This window comes from Rhincodon typus, chromosome 35 (genome assembly GCF_021869965.1).
Source record: "Rhincodon typus isolate 14 chromosome 35, sRhiTyp1.1, whole genome shotgun sequence".
Lineage (NCBI taxonomy): Eukaryota > Metazoa > Chordata > Chondrichthyes > Orectolobiformes > Rhincodontidae > Rhincodon > Rhincodon typus.
This window is the reverse complement of record NC_063366.1, coordinates 22,002,920-22,019,197: the sequence shown is the minus strand read 5'-3', so window position 1 is coordinate 22,019,197 and position 16,278 is coordinate 22,002,920. Positions and strand designations below refer to the sequence as shown.

The 16,278-nt window shown below is 42.1% G+C and overlaps 1 protein-coding gene across 1 annotated transcript in view; it reads left to right on the top strand.

Moving 5' to 3' along the window:
• Nucleotides 1-4,249, top strand: part of LOC109932013 (cytochrome P450 2B19-like) — a 104,798-nt gene extending 100,549 nt beyond the window's left edge. Inside the window, exons 16-17 of the mRNA XM_048616683.1 lie at nt 2,959-3,034; nt 4,230-4,249. Coding sequence (XP_048472640.1) covers nt 2,959-3,034; nt 4,230-4,249 — 96 coding nt within the window. The remainder of the gene's footprint in view (nt 1-2,958; nt 3,035-4,229) is intronic.
• The last annotated feature ends 12,029 nt before the right edge of the window (nt 4,250-16,278 follow it).

The window sequence follows — 16,278 nt, the reverse complement described above, 5'->3', positions numbered from 1 at the left end:
AAAAATCAGAGTTAACATTTCGGATCCGGTGACCCTTCCTCAGAACAGTTCTCAGGAAGGGTCACCAGACCCGAAATGTTAACTCTGATTATTTCTTCACAGATGCTGCCAGACCTGCTGAGCTTTTCCAGCAACCTCTGTTTTTGTTCCAGATTTACAGCATCCGCAGTTTTCTACAAGGAGTCTGTCCACAAGGCCGTAGCTTGCAAGATCTGGATTCCTTACAATTCATAATTGTATTTCTGACACTTCTCTCAGGCCACAATGAGGCGGTCTCAAGTCTCCTATGGTTCTATGCAACTCATCAAGACTCGTTCCACAGCATCTTCTAAACTCACAATCTCTACCATCTAGAAGGACAAGAGCAGTAGATAGCTGGAACACCACCACCAACAAGTTCCTCTCCAGGCCACTGACCATTCTGACTTGGAAATGTATCACCATTACTTCACTGTCACAGGGTCAAAATCCGAGAACTTATCTCTCTCGTGGTATTATGGGTGTTCCCACATCCCAAGGACTGCAGTGGTTTAAGAAGGCAGTTCACCACCACCTTCTCGAGGTTAATTCAGGATGGACAGAATGATATTGGCCCAGTCAGCAACACCCACATTCTGCAAAATGGTTTTTAAAAGGCTTACCTTGTCCTTACCAGGTAAAATGCCACCCTGCCCCTTATATCAAGCATTTCCATTGGAACAAGGTTTATTTCTTTATCATGTCTAATAACTGGAAGGCAGGATGTGATGCTTGACTAACCCAACAATGGGTGCATTTAGAAATATTTCCATTTATCCCATGGTAAAAAAATACCACTTCAGTTTCTGTCCGGAGACTGTTCACATCTGTGTATTTCTAATCAATCTATTCAGATGTGTTATTACACAACCCTGGAGCAAATGCCAAATGTGAATCCAGGTCTCCTGCCACAAGAGCTGTTCCAGAGATTTCTCCTCATATAGCTAGCCATTTGGATGCAAAATTGACTCAAAGGTAGAAGACAGAGGGTGGGATGGAAGATTGCTTTTAGGACTTGAGGCCTGTGACCAGCGGTGTGCTGCAAGGATCGGTGCTGGGTTCACAGCTTTTTGCTATTTATACAAATGATTTAGATGTGAACATGGGAGCTATGGTTAGTACGCTTGCAGATCTCACCAAAATTGGTGGTGTAGTGGACAGTGAAGAAGGTTACCTCAGAGTACAATGGGACCTTGATCAGATAGGCCAATGGACCAAGTAGTGGCAGATGGAGTTTAATTTAGATAAATGTGAGATGTTGCATTTTGGTAAAGTAAATCAAGGCAGGACTTATATACTTAATGGTAGGGTCCTGGGCAGAGTTGCTGAACAAAGAGACCTTGAAGTGCAGGTTCATTGTTCCTTGAAAGTGGAGTCACAGGTATACAGTGTAGTGAAGAAGGTGTTTGGTACACTTGCCTTTTATTGGTCATTGTATTGAGTATAGGAGTTGTGAGGTCATGTTACAGTTGTGCAGGGCTTTTGTTAGGCTTCTTTTGGAATACTGCATTCAGTTCTCGTCTCCCTGCTATAGAAAATATGTACTGAAATTGGAAAGGGTTCAGAAAAGATTTACAAGGATGTTCCCAGCTATGGAGGTCTTGAGCTATGGAGAGAGGCTGAATAGGCTCGATCTATTTTCCCTGGAGCATAGGAGGCTGAGGGCCTTATAGAAGTTTACGAAATCATGACGAGCATGACTCTGGCGAATCCAAGAAGTTTTTGTTTTTTTCTTTATTCATTCATGGAATGAGGTCATCACTTGTAGGTAGCATTTATTACCCAGGGGGCATTTGAGAGTCAACCACATTGTTGTGGGTCTGGAGTCACATGTATGCCAGACCGGTAAGTTTCCTTCCCTAAAGAACGTTAGTGCCAGATAGGTTTTCCCAACAATCAGTGACAGATTCATGGTTATCTCTAGATTCTTAATTCCAAATTTTTTTATTGAATTCAAATTCCACTATCTGCCATGGCAGGATTCAAACCTAGAATGTTACCTTAGTCTCTCTGGATTAATAGTCCAGCTATAATACCAGTAGGCCATTGCCTCCCCTAGGGCATAGGTTTAAGATGAGAGGGGAAAAAATGTAAAAGGGACCTAAGAGGCAGCTTTTTCATGCAGAGTGCTGCATGTATGGAATGAGCTGCCAAAGGAAGTGATGGAGGCTGGTACAATCACAACATTTAAAAGGCATGTGCTTGGGTACATGAATAGGAAGGGTTTAGAGGAATGTGGGCCAAATGCTGGCAAATAGGACTAGATTAATTGAGGATATCTGTTCAGCATGGATGAGTTAGACCGAAGGCTCTGTTTTCGTGCAGTTCATCGCTATAACTTTGTAGACATTTTACAAATTGTGTTGGCAAGCAAGTTTTTTTTTTAGAAGAGGTGAGACTTTTGCAGCAATTGCTTAATTATTTCCTGAGACAATTGTTTCTCCTCCCGTTTCAGTCAAACACAATAAATGGTATGTACACAAAAAAGCATGGCTGCTGTATTGCAATAGGATGAATGCCACACTGCCTCTCTCAGGGGCACTCTGGCTTTTGTGTAGAACAGAATGGATTCCAGGGGTCTCTGGAGTGACTGAGAACTCTCTGAAAGCAATACAGCAGCACTGCTCCTTCAGATGCAGCCTCCAAATAGAAGCAGGAGGAGTTCTTTCAGTCTTTCCAGCTAAGTTTCAAAAAGGATGCTTGTGTAACCATTACAATCTTGACCTAAAGGAATTTGGATGATCTCTTGAAAGAAATAAACTTGCAGGGCAATGGGAACAGAGTAGAGGAATGTAACTGACTGGGTCGCTCCAGAGAGAGCAGGGTGGTTTCAATGGACTGAATGGCCTCCTCCTGTGCTGTGATGATTCAATTTATTCTAATTACAGCACACGATTAAATCAGGTGAATTTTTAATATCTTGTGCACCTGATTGTTCAGACTGAAAGGGAATGGGGATATGCTGAGGATGAATTGGGAGACACAGGGATGGAACCTGGTGTACGTCGGGAACTCGGTATTGCACCATATAGAGAGTTGGTGGTAAAGGTGACGGACCATCTAAGAGGTTGCAGGGCAATTGTAAAGCTATGAGTGCAGAGATATTGTAACTGTTAAGACCTGTTTTGAAAGTCAAATGGTCTCTTTTTTTTTTCAATTACTGACAACACGCTGTTGTGAAGAATTCTTATTTATCAGGGGTCAAAACGGGGAAGGAAGTCAGCCAGTGTATTAATCTGTCCTCACTCCACACTGAAAGGCTGATACCATACTGACTGTCCAATTTGCCTCCTTCGTGCATCGTTGCGCAATGGAAGTTTGCCTGAACATCACAAAGTCCGAAGACAGTCCATGGCACAGGTCGTGTGTCCGAGGCCATTGACTCCTACAAAAAATGCCAAATAGAAAACTATGTGCGGAGACCTGCTTATTCAGTGGGACAATGTCAAGTGGTTCAGGAGTGGGATGGTCACAGAGGGTGAAACACCCTTTGGGGCAGAATGAGGGGCAAATTCCAGATCTTATGTCCCAGACGCTGATGGCCTGGCCCCCAGTGTTGGAGTCATTGAAGCGAGAGATGCTCAAGATGCAGAACTAGATATGCATCAATGTTCCAGAGAGCTTGTGGGGCTGGAGGAGGTGACACAGAGGAGAAGCCACAGAGTATTTAAGGTTGAGAATTTGGAGTTTGGGAAAATGTTAGACCATGAGTCAGTGTAGGTCAGCGTTGACTGGGGTGGTGAGGGAATGGGACTTGGTGAGAGTTAGAATACAAGCAGCAGAATACTAGGTCATCTCACAGAGGGTGGAAGATGGCAGAGGGAACGTTGCAATATTGGAGTCTGGAGGAAAGAAAGGCTTGTTTTATGGTAAATGTGGATAGATGAGGATGGACAATATGACATAGGCATATAATTTTGATGATGGAGAGGTCATGGGCTACTTTATTCATCACCAGATCAAGTAGGAAACCAATTTGCATTCAACTCAGAAAACAATGATCCTTAATTGGAAAGGTTTGCCAGTGACGTTAGGCTTTTTAACAGAGTTGGAACTGATACGTATTGTAAAGTATAGTGAAGGAGTGTAGTCAAACGTGATGAATAAATCTTATCATCAGTCTCCCCCTAGATGAAATTGGTAGATGCACTCCTTGATAATCTTAAAATGACCAATTATAATTATTAATTTGATGTTTTTTTTCCCCTTAGTTTTACCCCTGCAGGAATAATGGAATGTTATTAATGATTCTAACTCCAAAGCACCATTAATGTTGTTGCTGTTGGTCGCTGTATGTTTACACTCTCTCAGTTTATCATTAAACAAATAGAGTGAAGTGTTTATCTGGGATATGTGGTTAATGAGTAGAAGATCAATAAATTTCTTGGGGAAAGAATTATGTTGACTCAAAAGAGGGAAGGCAAGAAGAAATTCTATAGCCCTCCTTATATATCGATATATTTCACATAAGATTACACAGCAAATTTGACAGAAAAAAAGACCAGGAGAGGCTAGATGGGTTAAAATTGTCCTTGTTTCAGGTCAATAAGAACAGAAAAGACAACTAGCTGCTTTTGTTTTCTTTGCTTATTTTACTTATCTAGGTGATTACATGCCTGCGAGGATCTGGGGAGGGGGCAGGGTGGCAGGGGGTGGTGATGGTGTGTGGGGTAAGATGGGGTAGAAATCCAGTAAGAGGCCACAACAGTGACTGGAGTACACATTGGGCCAGTTGCTGCTTTCGTGTGGACAAATCACAAAATGGCAACAGCACCAAAAGAGGCCATTCAGCCTATCATGTCTTAGCCAGCTCTGTGCCCATTCCTAGTTACCCTGGATAAGGAGGTGGTTGGCCTTGTTGAATTATTGCAGGCACTGGAGTGTAGGGGCATTCATAGTCAGTGAATTCTTGTTCTTGATTTGTTAATTATGCCTTGCAATATCCCTGATAGCAGGTGATACATGTAGATAAACCTCCTTATCCATCATCCTGCAGAAGGTAACGGAAGTCACTGCAGCATTCTGGCCATAAGCACGGACCAATACACTGAAGTTGCATGACGCAAGCCTCATACATGTGGGTGGGAGAAAACATGGTCCTTTACTTATAAAGGCCCTTATCCTTTTGGAATATTTTTCAATTTAACTTATCACCTTCACACACATATGCTCCGAAATCTCTCTCGCTCCTGCATTCGCTTTAAAATCATGCCCTTTAATTAACACTGCCTCTACTCACCCTTCCTGCTAAAATGTATAATTTCACACTCCTTTGCATTCACTTCCATCTGGCACATGCCTAACCATTAAACCAGCCTGTCTATGTCCTCTTGATGTCTATCATTAGTTCAGCTCACATTACTCCCATGTTTTGAGTCATCTGTAAATTTTGAAAGCGTGCCCCGCACAACCGTTTTTAGATGCATGAATGTTTCCAAGGTTTTGGTCTGTGGAAGTGCAGACCCATGGAAAACTGACTCACTCAGTCGTGCACTCAGCAAAAACAATAACTCAAGAGAGCAACATGAAAAAATGGTTCACTTCTGACATCTGTAATATAAAACTGCTCACCCATTACCCTTCTCATTTCTGTTGACACCACCAGATAGCACTGATACCTTTTCTCACTGAGCTCTTTCAGTGAGATCACCTGATTGAAGCTGGATTCGTACAGAGATTGAATGAGTTCCATGCTGTTCAGCTGCAAACTCTTTAATAGCATCTCTGTTGTGATTTAGAGAACTTGTCAAAAACAAATATTTTCAACATCATCCTGTCAAATGATTTATGTTCACGACTTTGTAATGCAATTAATTCTTTTCAGTTGCACAGTGGTAAATGCAGCATTTCAGCTCATGCCATTCTCTTGTCAATTAGTTTTGAGTCTAAAACGTGCTTTCGGCAAGGCCTATTGAGGGTTGTGATTGATTGCTTATGTGTCTGTGTGTCACTCAGAATAATAACAAGCATATCTCATCTGCTAGAAATAAACTTTGAGAAGTGTTAGTTTAAGAGAGAGGCCGTTCCTGATACAACACTGATTTTTGTGTCTAAAGCGCTGAAAATTTTCAACTATTTATTAAAATCTCTCCTTAACCTTCACCAGCCGCCCCTTGTAACCACTTTGGTTTCCTCCTTTAAGTGTCACTGAAGTAGTACACTGGAAGTCAAGCCCTACCGGTGTCATCACAAAGTTGTAAGTTATAAAAGTACACAAAACTCCCCAATTCACCTGTTTTTTAGAATCAGATTGACAGGATGCATGAACTGTTTCTAAATTTAACAACAGTTATGATTTATTGCAAGTAAATAGATTCTAGCTCCAAGTAAGAAGTGACAAGGAAGGTTGATGACGACAGAGTGGTAGCCATTGCCTGTATGGATTTCAGCAAAACGATCAACAAGGTTCTGCATGGTAGACTGGTTAATAAGGTGAGATTGCATGGGATCCAGGGGGAGCTAACCAATTGGATGCAAAATTGGCTTGAAAGTAGGAGACAGAGGATGATGACAGAGTTTTTTTTGGACTGAAGACCTGTGACCAGTGGTGTGCCATGTGGATTGGTGCTAGGTCCACTGCTTTTCACCATTTATATAAATGATTTGTATGTGAATATAGGAGGTATGGTCAGTAAGTTTGCAGATGACACCAAAACAGAGAACAATGGACAGTGACAGTGAAAAAGATTATCTCAGAGTGCAATGGGACCCCAATGGACTGAGGAATGTCAGATAGAGTTTAATTTAGATAAATGTGAGGTGTTGCATTTTGGTAAGGCAAACCAGGGCAGGAGATATACCATTAATGGTAGGGTCCTGGGAAGTGTTGCCAAAGTGTGCAGATGCATACTTCCTTGAAAGTGGAGTCTGCAGGTAAACAGGATAGTGAAGAAAGCATGTGGTATGCTTGCCTTCATTGGTCAGAACATTGAGTATAGGAGTTGGGACGTCATGTTGTGGCTGTACAGCACATTAGTGAGGCCTCTTTTAGAATATTGCATACAATTCTGGTTGCCCTTGTTGTTAAACCTGAAAGAGTGCAGAAAAGATTTACAAGGATGTTGCAGGGACTGGAGGGTTTGAGTTGTAGGGAGTGGCTGAATAGGATGGGGCTATTTTCCCTCGAGTGTCAGAGGCTGTAGGGTGACCTTACAGAGTTTTACAAAATCATGAGGGAGGTGGATAGGGTGACGAACCAAGGTCTTCTTCCCAGGGTGGGGAAGTCCAAAAGTACAGAGCATAGGTTTAAGGTGAGAGAGGAAAGATTTAAAAAGGACCTGAGGGGTAACCTTTTCACACAAGAGGGTGGTGTGTTAACAGAATGAGCTGACAGAGGAAACAGTGGAAGCAAATACAATTACAACATTTAAAAGGCATCTGGATGGGTAAATGAATAGGAAGGGTTTAGAGGGATATGGGCCAAATGCTGACAAATGGGATTAGGTCAGATTGGGATGTCTAGTCGGTGCGGTTGAGTTGGTCTAGAGGGCGTGTTTCTGTGCTATATGATTCAATGACTCTATGAGGTAAACAGTGAACAGTAAATCATAGAGTCCTTAAAATGTGGAAACAGGCCCTTTGGCCCAATAAGTCCACACTGACACTCAGAGCACGCACCCAAACCCATCCCCCTATAACCCACCTAATGTACAATTCCCTCAACACTGCAGGCAATTTAGTATGACTAATCCACCTAGCCTGTACATCTTTGGACTGTGAGAGGAAACTGGAAGAAACCTGTGCAGACACAGGGAGAATGTGCAAACTCCACACAGACAGTCACCTGAGGGTGAATTGAACCCAGGTCCCTGGCACTGTGAGGCAGCAGTGCTAACCACTGTGCTACCCTTAAAACAGCAATTATTTCATCCCCGGATGGTCTCAAACCACCAACCTTTTGATTAACAGCCGAACGCGCTAACCAATTGTGCCACAGAGACTGGCAAATAGTCAACACTTAACAATTAGCTCTTCTTTTAAACCACTCCCACCCCCCACCCTGCCACGCACCTCCCCCCCACCCCACCACCATCACCACCCACACACACAAACACACAGACAGAAACAAGAAGTATGGCTGTTATGAGTGAAGGGGAAAACAGGGGACTTTCACTGTGTGCAGGGGGTGCATGGTGGCTGTTTCACACTTACAAAGTCTCTGACTTACTGGTTCAAAACTATCCCTTACTGTAACTGATGAGGAGAAATAAATCAGTTTTCTTCAGTTTTAATGTGCTTTTATTTTACTGTGGAGAAAAGTAAATCATCTTCTTTTCTAAAGGAATAATTGCTCACAAGACCAAAAGACTTAGGAGCAGAAGTAGGCTATTCAACCCATCGAGTCTGCTCTGAAGTGCAATGAGATCTGATAATACACAACTCTACCTTCCTACCTTTTCCCTATAACCCTGGATTCCCTTACTGACCTTAATCATGGTTTTGATCAAAAATCCACATTCTCAAGCTGTTCAGCCAATCACATGCTTGTTATTTGTCATCAATGACTAGTCACCATTCTATAAACCAACCAGTTACTTGTTGCTGGCTGAATGCCATGTTGTACACACTCCACGGTTCCAGCTCATCTGCAATGGACCCTTTCTCACTGCTTTGAACAAACAGCAGTGTAAGCAGCACTTGCATTGAGAGTCAGTAATTTGCAAAATACAAAGCGCAGTAATCCCCTCAATAACCCCTGGATTTAAAACAGTCTTTTTTCTATCTCAACCCACAACTAAATATACAGATAAATTGAAAGACGTGATCTTTAAAATCAACCACTTTGACAAAACACTTTTTCACCTGTCCTAATTTTTCATCTTAGCTGTGCCTCACAGTCAAAACTGGATCTCATTCGTGATGCTGTTACATATCATGGGTTATTTTCTTCTTTGTTATTTCACAGAATGTGGATATTTGTTGCCCCACCTTAATTACCCTTGCCAAGTCATTTCAAATGGTAGATAAGATTTAACCACATTGTTGTGGATCTGGAGTCACTTGTTGGCCAGACCAAGTTAAGGACAGAAGATTGTAGAGTTAACATTTCAAGTCTGGTGACTCTCCAGAACTGTTCTGACAAAGGGATGTTAGCACTGCTTTCTCTCCACAGATGCTGTCGAACCTGCTGAGTTTCTCCGGCAATTTCTGTTTTTGTTCCAGATTTCGAGCGCCCTCAGTTCTTTACTTAATTGAAGGAGAGAAGATTTCCTTCTCTCAATGACACTGTTGGCAGTTTCCTGGTCGCCACCGCTGAGGCTAGCTTTATATTTGAGATTTATTCATTTATGTTGGATCAGCTACTCTAGAGCAATTTGCACCCATGTCCTGGGTCTAACGAATACTAGTTCAGTGGCAGTTCCCATGTCACCCTCTCACCCCTTATGGTGTGCTAGAGATGCTACGTTTAGTGCCATTAAGATGTGTGACAGTGTGGAAAAGATTTATGGGAATTGCAGTTGCATGAATTTGGATAAGCCTGGAAAAAGCTGTGTTCTCCTTCAGGAAGAAAGGATTGAGAGGACTTTTAACAATGTGTTCAAAATCATGAGGAATCTGGGCAGAGTTGATAAGGAGAAATTGTACCGATTGGTAAAAGGATTGAGAAACAGAGAGTATTGATTTAAAGTGATTGTTAAAAGAAGCAAGGTGACGTGAAGAAGGAATGTTTTGCACAGCGAGTGGTTACAATTCAGAATGACAGCTGGTGGGAGGTAACCTTCAAAAGGGAATTTTATCACTATTCAAAAGGGGATACATTTCCAGGGAGAAGGGGGCACTAACTAAGTTGGTCTTGCAGCGAGCCAGGACAAAGCATGACAGGCTGGATGACCTCCTTTTCTGCTGAAACAATTCCCTGATTCTAATGACAGAAGTGCAAGTTGTTGTTGCATTCTCGAAGATCTTTCTCTGGTTGTCAGCTGTCATTTGAGCGGAAGAGAATTGAAATCCCCGGAAAAGGACTGTGATCGCCATCTGTTACTTCACTAGGGTGTCTGTGGCTGTGCTGCCAAAGTTTAATCAGCTGATCGTAGGATACTTCCTAACAATGGGGTGAATTATACAACCATTAGTTTCCACCTTAACACCGCCCTCCTGTGATTGCTACCACTGTATAGCGCCTGCTGCTCCGAGCAACACCAGCTCAAGGGGGGATTACACTGTCCGGGGGGAGGAGGGGGTTGACGGTAATGGTCACTTTTAAGAAAAGGTAATGGACTTCACATGAAAAGTCAGGCAGCTTGTATAGTGGACACCCTATAGGAAGAAATAAATGTTTTCAATGTTTCTCACAACCAAAGACTCCAGTCAATGAAGTAATTTTTGGAGCATAGTCACTGTCCTGATGTAGGAAACACTATGGGTAATTCACACAGCAAGATCCCGCAGGAAACAACCTGACAGTGACTGGACAATCGGGTTTTGTGGTGTTGGTTGAGGGGAGAAGGCAGGGGATAGCATCAAATTAAAAAGCTAGGAGCGCCCGAGTAGCCTGCTTCTATAACACTGCTGTGATTCTGTGATCAATATTACCTGGGGCACTAAACTCTGCTGTTAGTTCTGTGGAATTTTTTTTGCATCCAACCCACAACTGCAAGTTGCCTCAGCTTTATTTGAAGTCATGCTCAGTCCTGAACCACAAGATGGTGCCTAAGTTCTAGGGAGACATAACGATATCGTCCCTGGTCAGGATGAACCAAAGGTGATGAGTTTAGGGGTAGATGTCACTCAATTGTTCCTGCAACAATTCTCTAGACAGATAAAGGTGAGCCACAGGCTGGAGTTGGGGAAGGGGATGGTGGTGAGAAGCAGAATAATACCTGATCCACTGGAATTTCACAGAATCCCAGGAAACTTAAGGTGCAGAAGGAGACCACTCAGGTGGTCTTATCTTTACATGCTCTTTTGAGTTTCATCCCCTTCAGGAGTCAAGATAGCATTTCCTAAACTATTTTCCTTTAATTAACCCAACATTTATCCTTTAGCTGTGTATCCTTTCATTTTTTTTTAACTCTCTTTTGGTGATTGAGAGACTTACAGGAGCACAGGAATACTGAAGGATGCAATTCAGACCCTCAAGCAACAGGGGTATCAATGGCGTAGTGGCATTATCCCTGAACTGTTAATCCAGAGACTAAGGAAGTGTTCTGGGGACCTGGGTCTGAATCCTGCCATGGCAGATTGTGAAATTCGAATTTAATAAAAATCTGGAACTAAGCATCTAATGATGACCATGAAACCATTGTTGATTGGTGGGGAGGGTGGTGATGGGGGAATCCATCTGGTTCACTAATGTCATTTAAGGAAGGAAACTGGCCTACATATGACTCTAGGCCACATAACCATGAGGTTGACTCTCAACTCCTTCTGGGCAAATAAGGGTGAGCAATAAATGTTGGCCTAGCCAGCGATGCTCACATCCTGTGAATTAGTTAGAGAAAAAAAAAGCCTATCCTGCCTTTCAATGAGACCTGTGACAATATTGCCCCATATCCTTTGATATCTCAATTTTAAAAATAACCTAGTGTTAAACTTAACAATCACTCACTGTTTGTGGAGAGTTAGCTACCTGAAGAAATCGCTCCTAATTTCACTTGTGCCTCAGGAGTTTAGACAATGTCCTTAAGTCCAGGATTTTCCAGCTAATAGAAATTATTTCCCATAATCTACTGTTCCCTTTCGCATAATCGAAGACTTCAATCAAGTCCGTTATCCATATTCGCTCACATTTAACTAAAAAGTTAGCAAAATAATCATCTTCAAAATACAGCCTTCTGCCTTATCTTTTGAAAGTGAACAAAACTGTAACTAAATGTGCTGGAGAAGCTGGGACTGTTCTTCCGAGATCAGAGGAGTTTAAGAAAGCAATGATGGTTTCAATGAAGTAAATAAGGAGGTTTCCGGTGGCAGAAGCATGGATAACAGGAGGATGCAGTTTTAAAGTGATTGGCATAAGGACTGGAGGTGACAGGAAGATGACCAAAATGCACAGTAACATGCTGTGATCTGGAATGAGCTGCCTGAAAGGATGGTGGAAATAAATTTGATAATAACTATCAACAAGGAAATAGATATATAGCTAAACACGACAACATTGTGTTGGGGGCAAGAGAAAGGGAAGAGTGTAATGAATTGGATGATATTCTCAAAGAGTTAGCACAGGCCAGAGGTCTCTTGTTGTCCTGTGCCATTGTATGATTCTGAATAAAAGATGTCTTTTGGTGCTTTTGTGTGAGAGAGGGGTGTTAGCCAGTTCAAAGCTCCCTTTCACTCGCATGAAGCAGAAAGGCCGGGTCTCTCTTTCAAGTCTCATCTTGAAACGATTCATTCACAACGTAGCTTCCTCTCTGTTCTTAAAGAGGAACACACTTGCTTTTGAACCAGCTCAGAGATACTTCATTGAGCTGCTTCCTGGAATGAAAGGAGTGTCTTCTGAGGAAAGGTTGAGCAGTTTAGAAGAATGAGAGGAGATCTTACTGAAGTATGTCTGATTCTGAGGGGACTCGCAACACTTGCTTAATAGAGAAGACAGTTTATGCCTGCATGTCCATTTCTCCCTCACGATTCAATGGCCCATTCTATTCCTGGAGTTATTGTTGGTGAATTCAGCCCATGCCCAGTCTTCAGGACGAACTTCCAACCTCTACTGTCAGGAAAGACTTTGACAAAAGATACATGGCGACACCACTATCTGCAGGTTCACCTCCAAGCCACTTGTCTTCCTGACTTGGTACTGCAACAGCATTGCTTCAGGGTCGCTGGTTCAAAATTCTGGAATTCCCTCCCTGATAGCACTTTGAGTGTCCCCAAGGACTGCAATAGTTCACCACCAATTTCTTGAAAGAAATTAGTGGATGGCTGACAAATATCGGTCTTGACAATAACGCCGATATCCTATGAATAAAAAAAAGCAAGAACTGTACCGTGATGAGTTTCATTAATTTCAGCATTGTCGATGACAGCTAAAACATAAGCAGTGCACTTGCAAAATCAGAACTTTCAAAGGAAGTTATTATGGTGTCAATGCAGACAATGTGGAATAGACAATTGTTTTAATGTCATACGGAAATACATGCTAAAGAGGAGCTAGGTTTTATTTGACTCTTAGCGTTAGGGCTATGAGTATGAAGCATTCAAACAATGGTGATAAAGGAGTCTGATACTAATATTCCTAGGAATGATTCTCCTTGTTTTGGGCTGAACTCTGTACCATCATCCATCTTGCAAGCATCAATGTTTCCTTGTTTTTATTTTGTTGCAAATTGCAAGAAAAAGCACTCGAGAACTGGTTATTTTTCCACAGCACTAGGGTGTAATGTGGAAACTGGATCAACATATAGAATGAGGAGTTTAGATCAAATTGACTTCAAATGCACACAGGGTCTATGAATAGGAAGATATGATTGCCCCAGCAGACTCTCAGTGCATTAATACCCAGTGGTAAGTGTAGTACAATGGGGGCCCTTTAATGGTCTTGGAATGCCACCGAGACTGTATCCATGGTTGAGGTACATAGGGAAAATGACATGGCCCAGTCCCACAGCTCATGAGGCTTGGGCACGAGTCTCACTTCTACAGCAAGTGCAAAGTCCAGGTTAGCGATAGAAGATGGAGTGTGCAGATGAAACCCCTGGAGCAAAGTTGTAAAGGGGAGGAAGAGCTCCATATTGGCCAAAGTCTCTCCAGCACAAATCCTGCGACCTGCAAAGCAAAAAAGGGAGAGATGACAAGGGCAGTCTTACTCATAGCACTCAACCTAAACTGCCTTACAGCCAATTAAATACTTTGGAAGTGTGGTCTTTGTTGTAATGCAGGAAACACAGCAAGAAATTTACACACAAGAAGCTCCTACAAGATAACAATAAGTAGATGATCTGTTACCGTGATGTTTGTAGAATGTTAACTGTTGGCCAGAACTTTTCTGCAAAACAGTGGCTGTAAAGCCTTCTGCATTCTCCTGATAGGGTAAATGGGGCTTCTGTTCAATCTGACAGAGGGTAACATTGCAGCACTCCCTCAGTGCTGGAGTATCAGCTTAGATTTTGCTGCTGTAAAGCAAGTCTTGAACCCACAAACCTTAGATTCAGAGGTGTCACTGAGCCCTGGTGGCAGCTATATCTGCCATTTGGCTGGTCCCCTGGTGAAAAGGATCAGCTGGCCACACAAATCAATGGAAATAAAACTCATAGGTGTTCCAAACTGGAAGATTAAGCTAGAATTGACCCAGATGTGAGGTGAGCATGTGCATTAGGAACAGGCATGGCCTCTCTGTCCCTAAAGATGGTCCTCCATTCATTGAGATTATCACTGATCTGATGACTCCGCAATCTCACTCACTCCTGTTTACCTATCAGCCCCTGGCTTTTCAACAACTGCCCACGTCAGTCTTAAAAATATTCAAAGTCTCTGTTTCCTCTGTATTTTTAGGAAGAGAGTTCTAAAGACTCACACTTTCTTAGAAACAAATTTCCTTCATTTCTGCCTTCAATGGGCAACCTCTTATTTTTAAATAGTGACCCTTAGTTGTAGATTGTTCCACAAGAGAAAATATTCTTTCCATATCCTCCCTATCAAGACCCCTCAGGATCTTGTACGTTTCAATCAAGTCACCTCTGACTTTCTTCTAAACTCAGCAGGTACAGGCCAAGCCAGTCCAACCCTTGATCATAAGACGACCCACCCATTCCAGTTTGAGTAAACTTTCTCTGAACTGTTTTCAATGCATTCACATGCTTCCTGAAATAAGAAGACTAATACTGTACACAGTATTCCAGACCATTCTCACCAATGACCTAACACCGTAGGACTATAGACATAGGACCAGAAACAGGCCATTCAGCCCATTAAGTCTGCTCCACTATTCAAAGTGACTGTAGCTGGTCCACTAATCCTCAACTCTATGCTCCTGCCTTTTCCCCATAACCCTTGATTCCTTTACTGATTAAAATCTATCTCAGCCTTAAATATACTTAACAATCCAGCCTTGATAATCCTCTGCAGTAAAGAATTCCACTGTTTCTCCACACTCTGAAAGAAGAAATTCCTCCTCATCTATGTCTTAAATGCATGACCACTTATTTTGAGATCATGCCCTCTGGTCCTAGACTCTTCCACAAGAGGAAACAATCTGTCTGCATCTACCCTATCAAGTCCCTTCAAAACCTCACATGTTTCAATAAGGTCTCCTCTCAATTTCCTAAACTCCAATGAGTACAGGAGCAGCCTCCTCAAATGACAGCTCCTCCACACCAGCTATCAGCCTTGTGAACCTTCTCTGGACTGCCTCCAATGCAAGGATATCTTTCTTTAGATAAGGGGCCAAGACTTTTCATAGTATTCCACCTGTGGTCTGACTAGTGCTTTGTATAGTTTTGGGAAGGCTTCCCTATTTTATACTCCACACTTTGAAATAAAGACCAACAGGCCATTTGCTTTCCCTATTATCAACTGAACTTGTTTGCTACATTTTTGTAATTCACGAACAAGGATTCTCAAATCTCTCTGTCCTTAAGCCATCTTTCTCCTTTTAAATAATATCCAGCTCCTCTGTTCTTTATTTCTGTTGGTCTTTATTTCAAAGTGTGGAGTATAAAATAGGGAAGCCTTCCTAAAACTATACAAAGCACTAGTCAGACCACAGGTGGAATGCTATGAAAAGTGTTGGGCCCCTTATCCAAAATACACAACCTTAAATTTTCCACATTATATTCTATCTGCCAAATTTTGCACATTTGCTTAAGTTATCTAGATCTCTCTGCAGACTCATTGTGTTATCCTCATCACTTGCCTTCCAACCTATTTTTGTGTCATCCATAAACTTGGCTAAAATACATTCAATTTCAACGTACAGGTCATTTATTAAATCATGTGGCCCCAGCACTGATCCCCGTGGCCTGTATAACTGAAACACAAGCTCCCTACTTCTGTATTCAGCTCCCCTTGTAACAAGAAATAACATTCTGGTAGATTTCCTGATTCCTTGCTGTAGCTGCAGACTAACCCTGTGTGGTTCATGCACAAGGACCCCAGATGTGTCTGCATCTCAGAGCTCTGCAATCTCTCACTATTTAAATAATACGCCTCTTTTTTATTCTTAACTGATCTATGCACATTTGTAAATTCCTTATGTCCCATTCACAACTTCCTCCCAATCTTTGTACCATCAGCAACTTTAGCAAATGTACCTTCACTTTCTTCATTCGATTCATTTATATAAATTATAAAAAATTGAGACTTTGGCACTCTTCTCTGTGGTACACT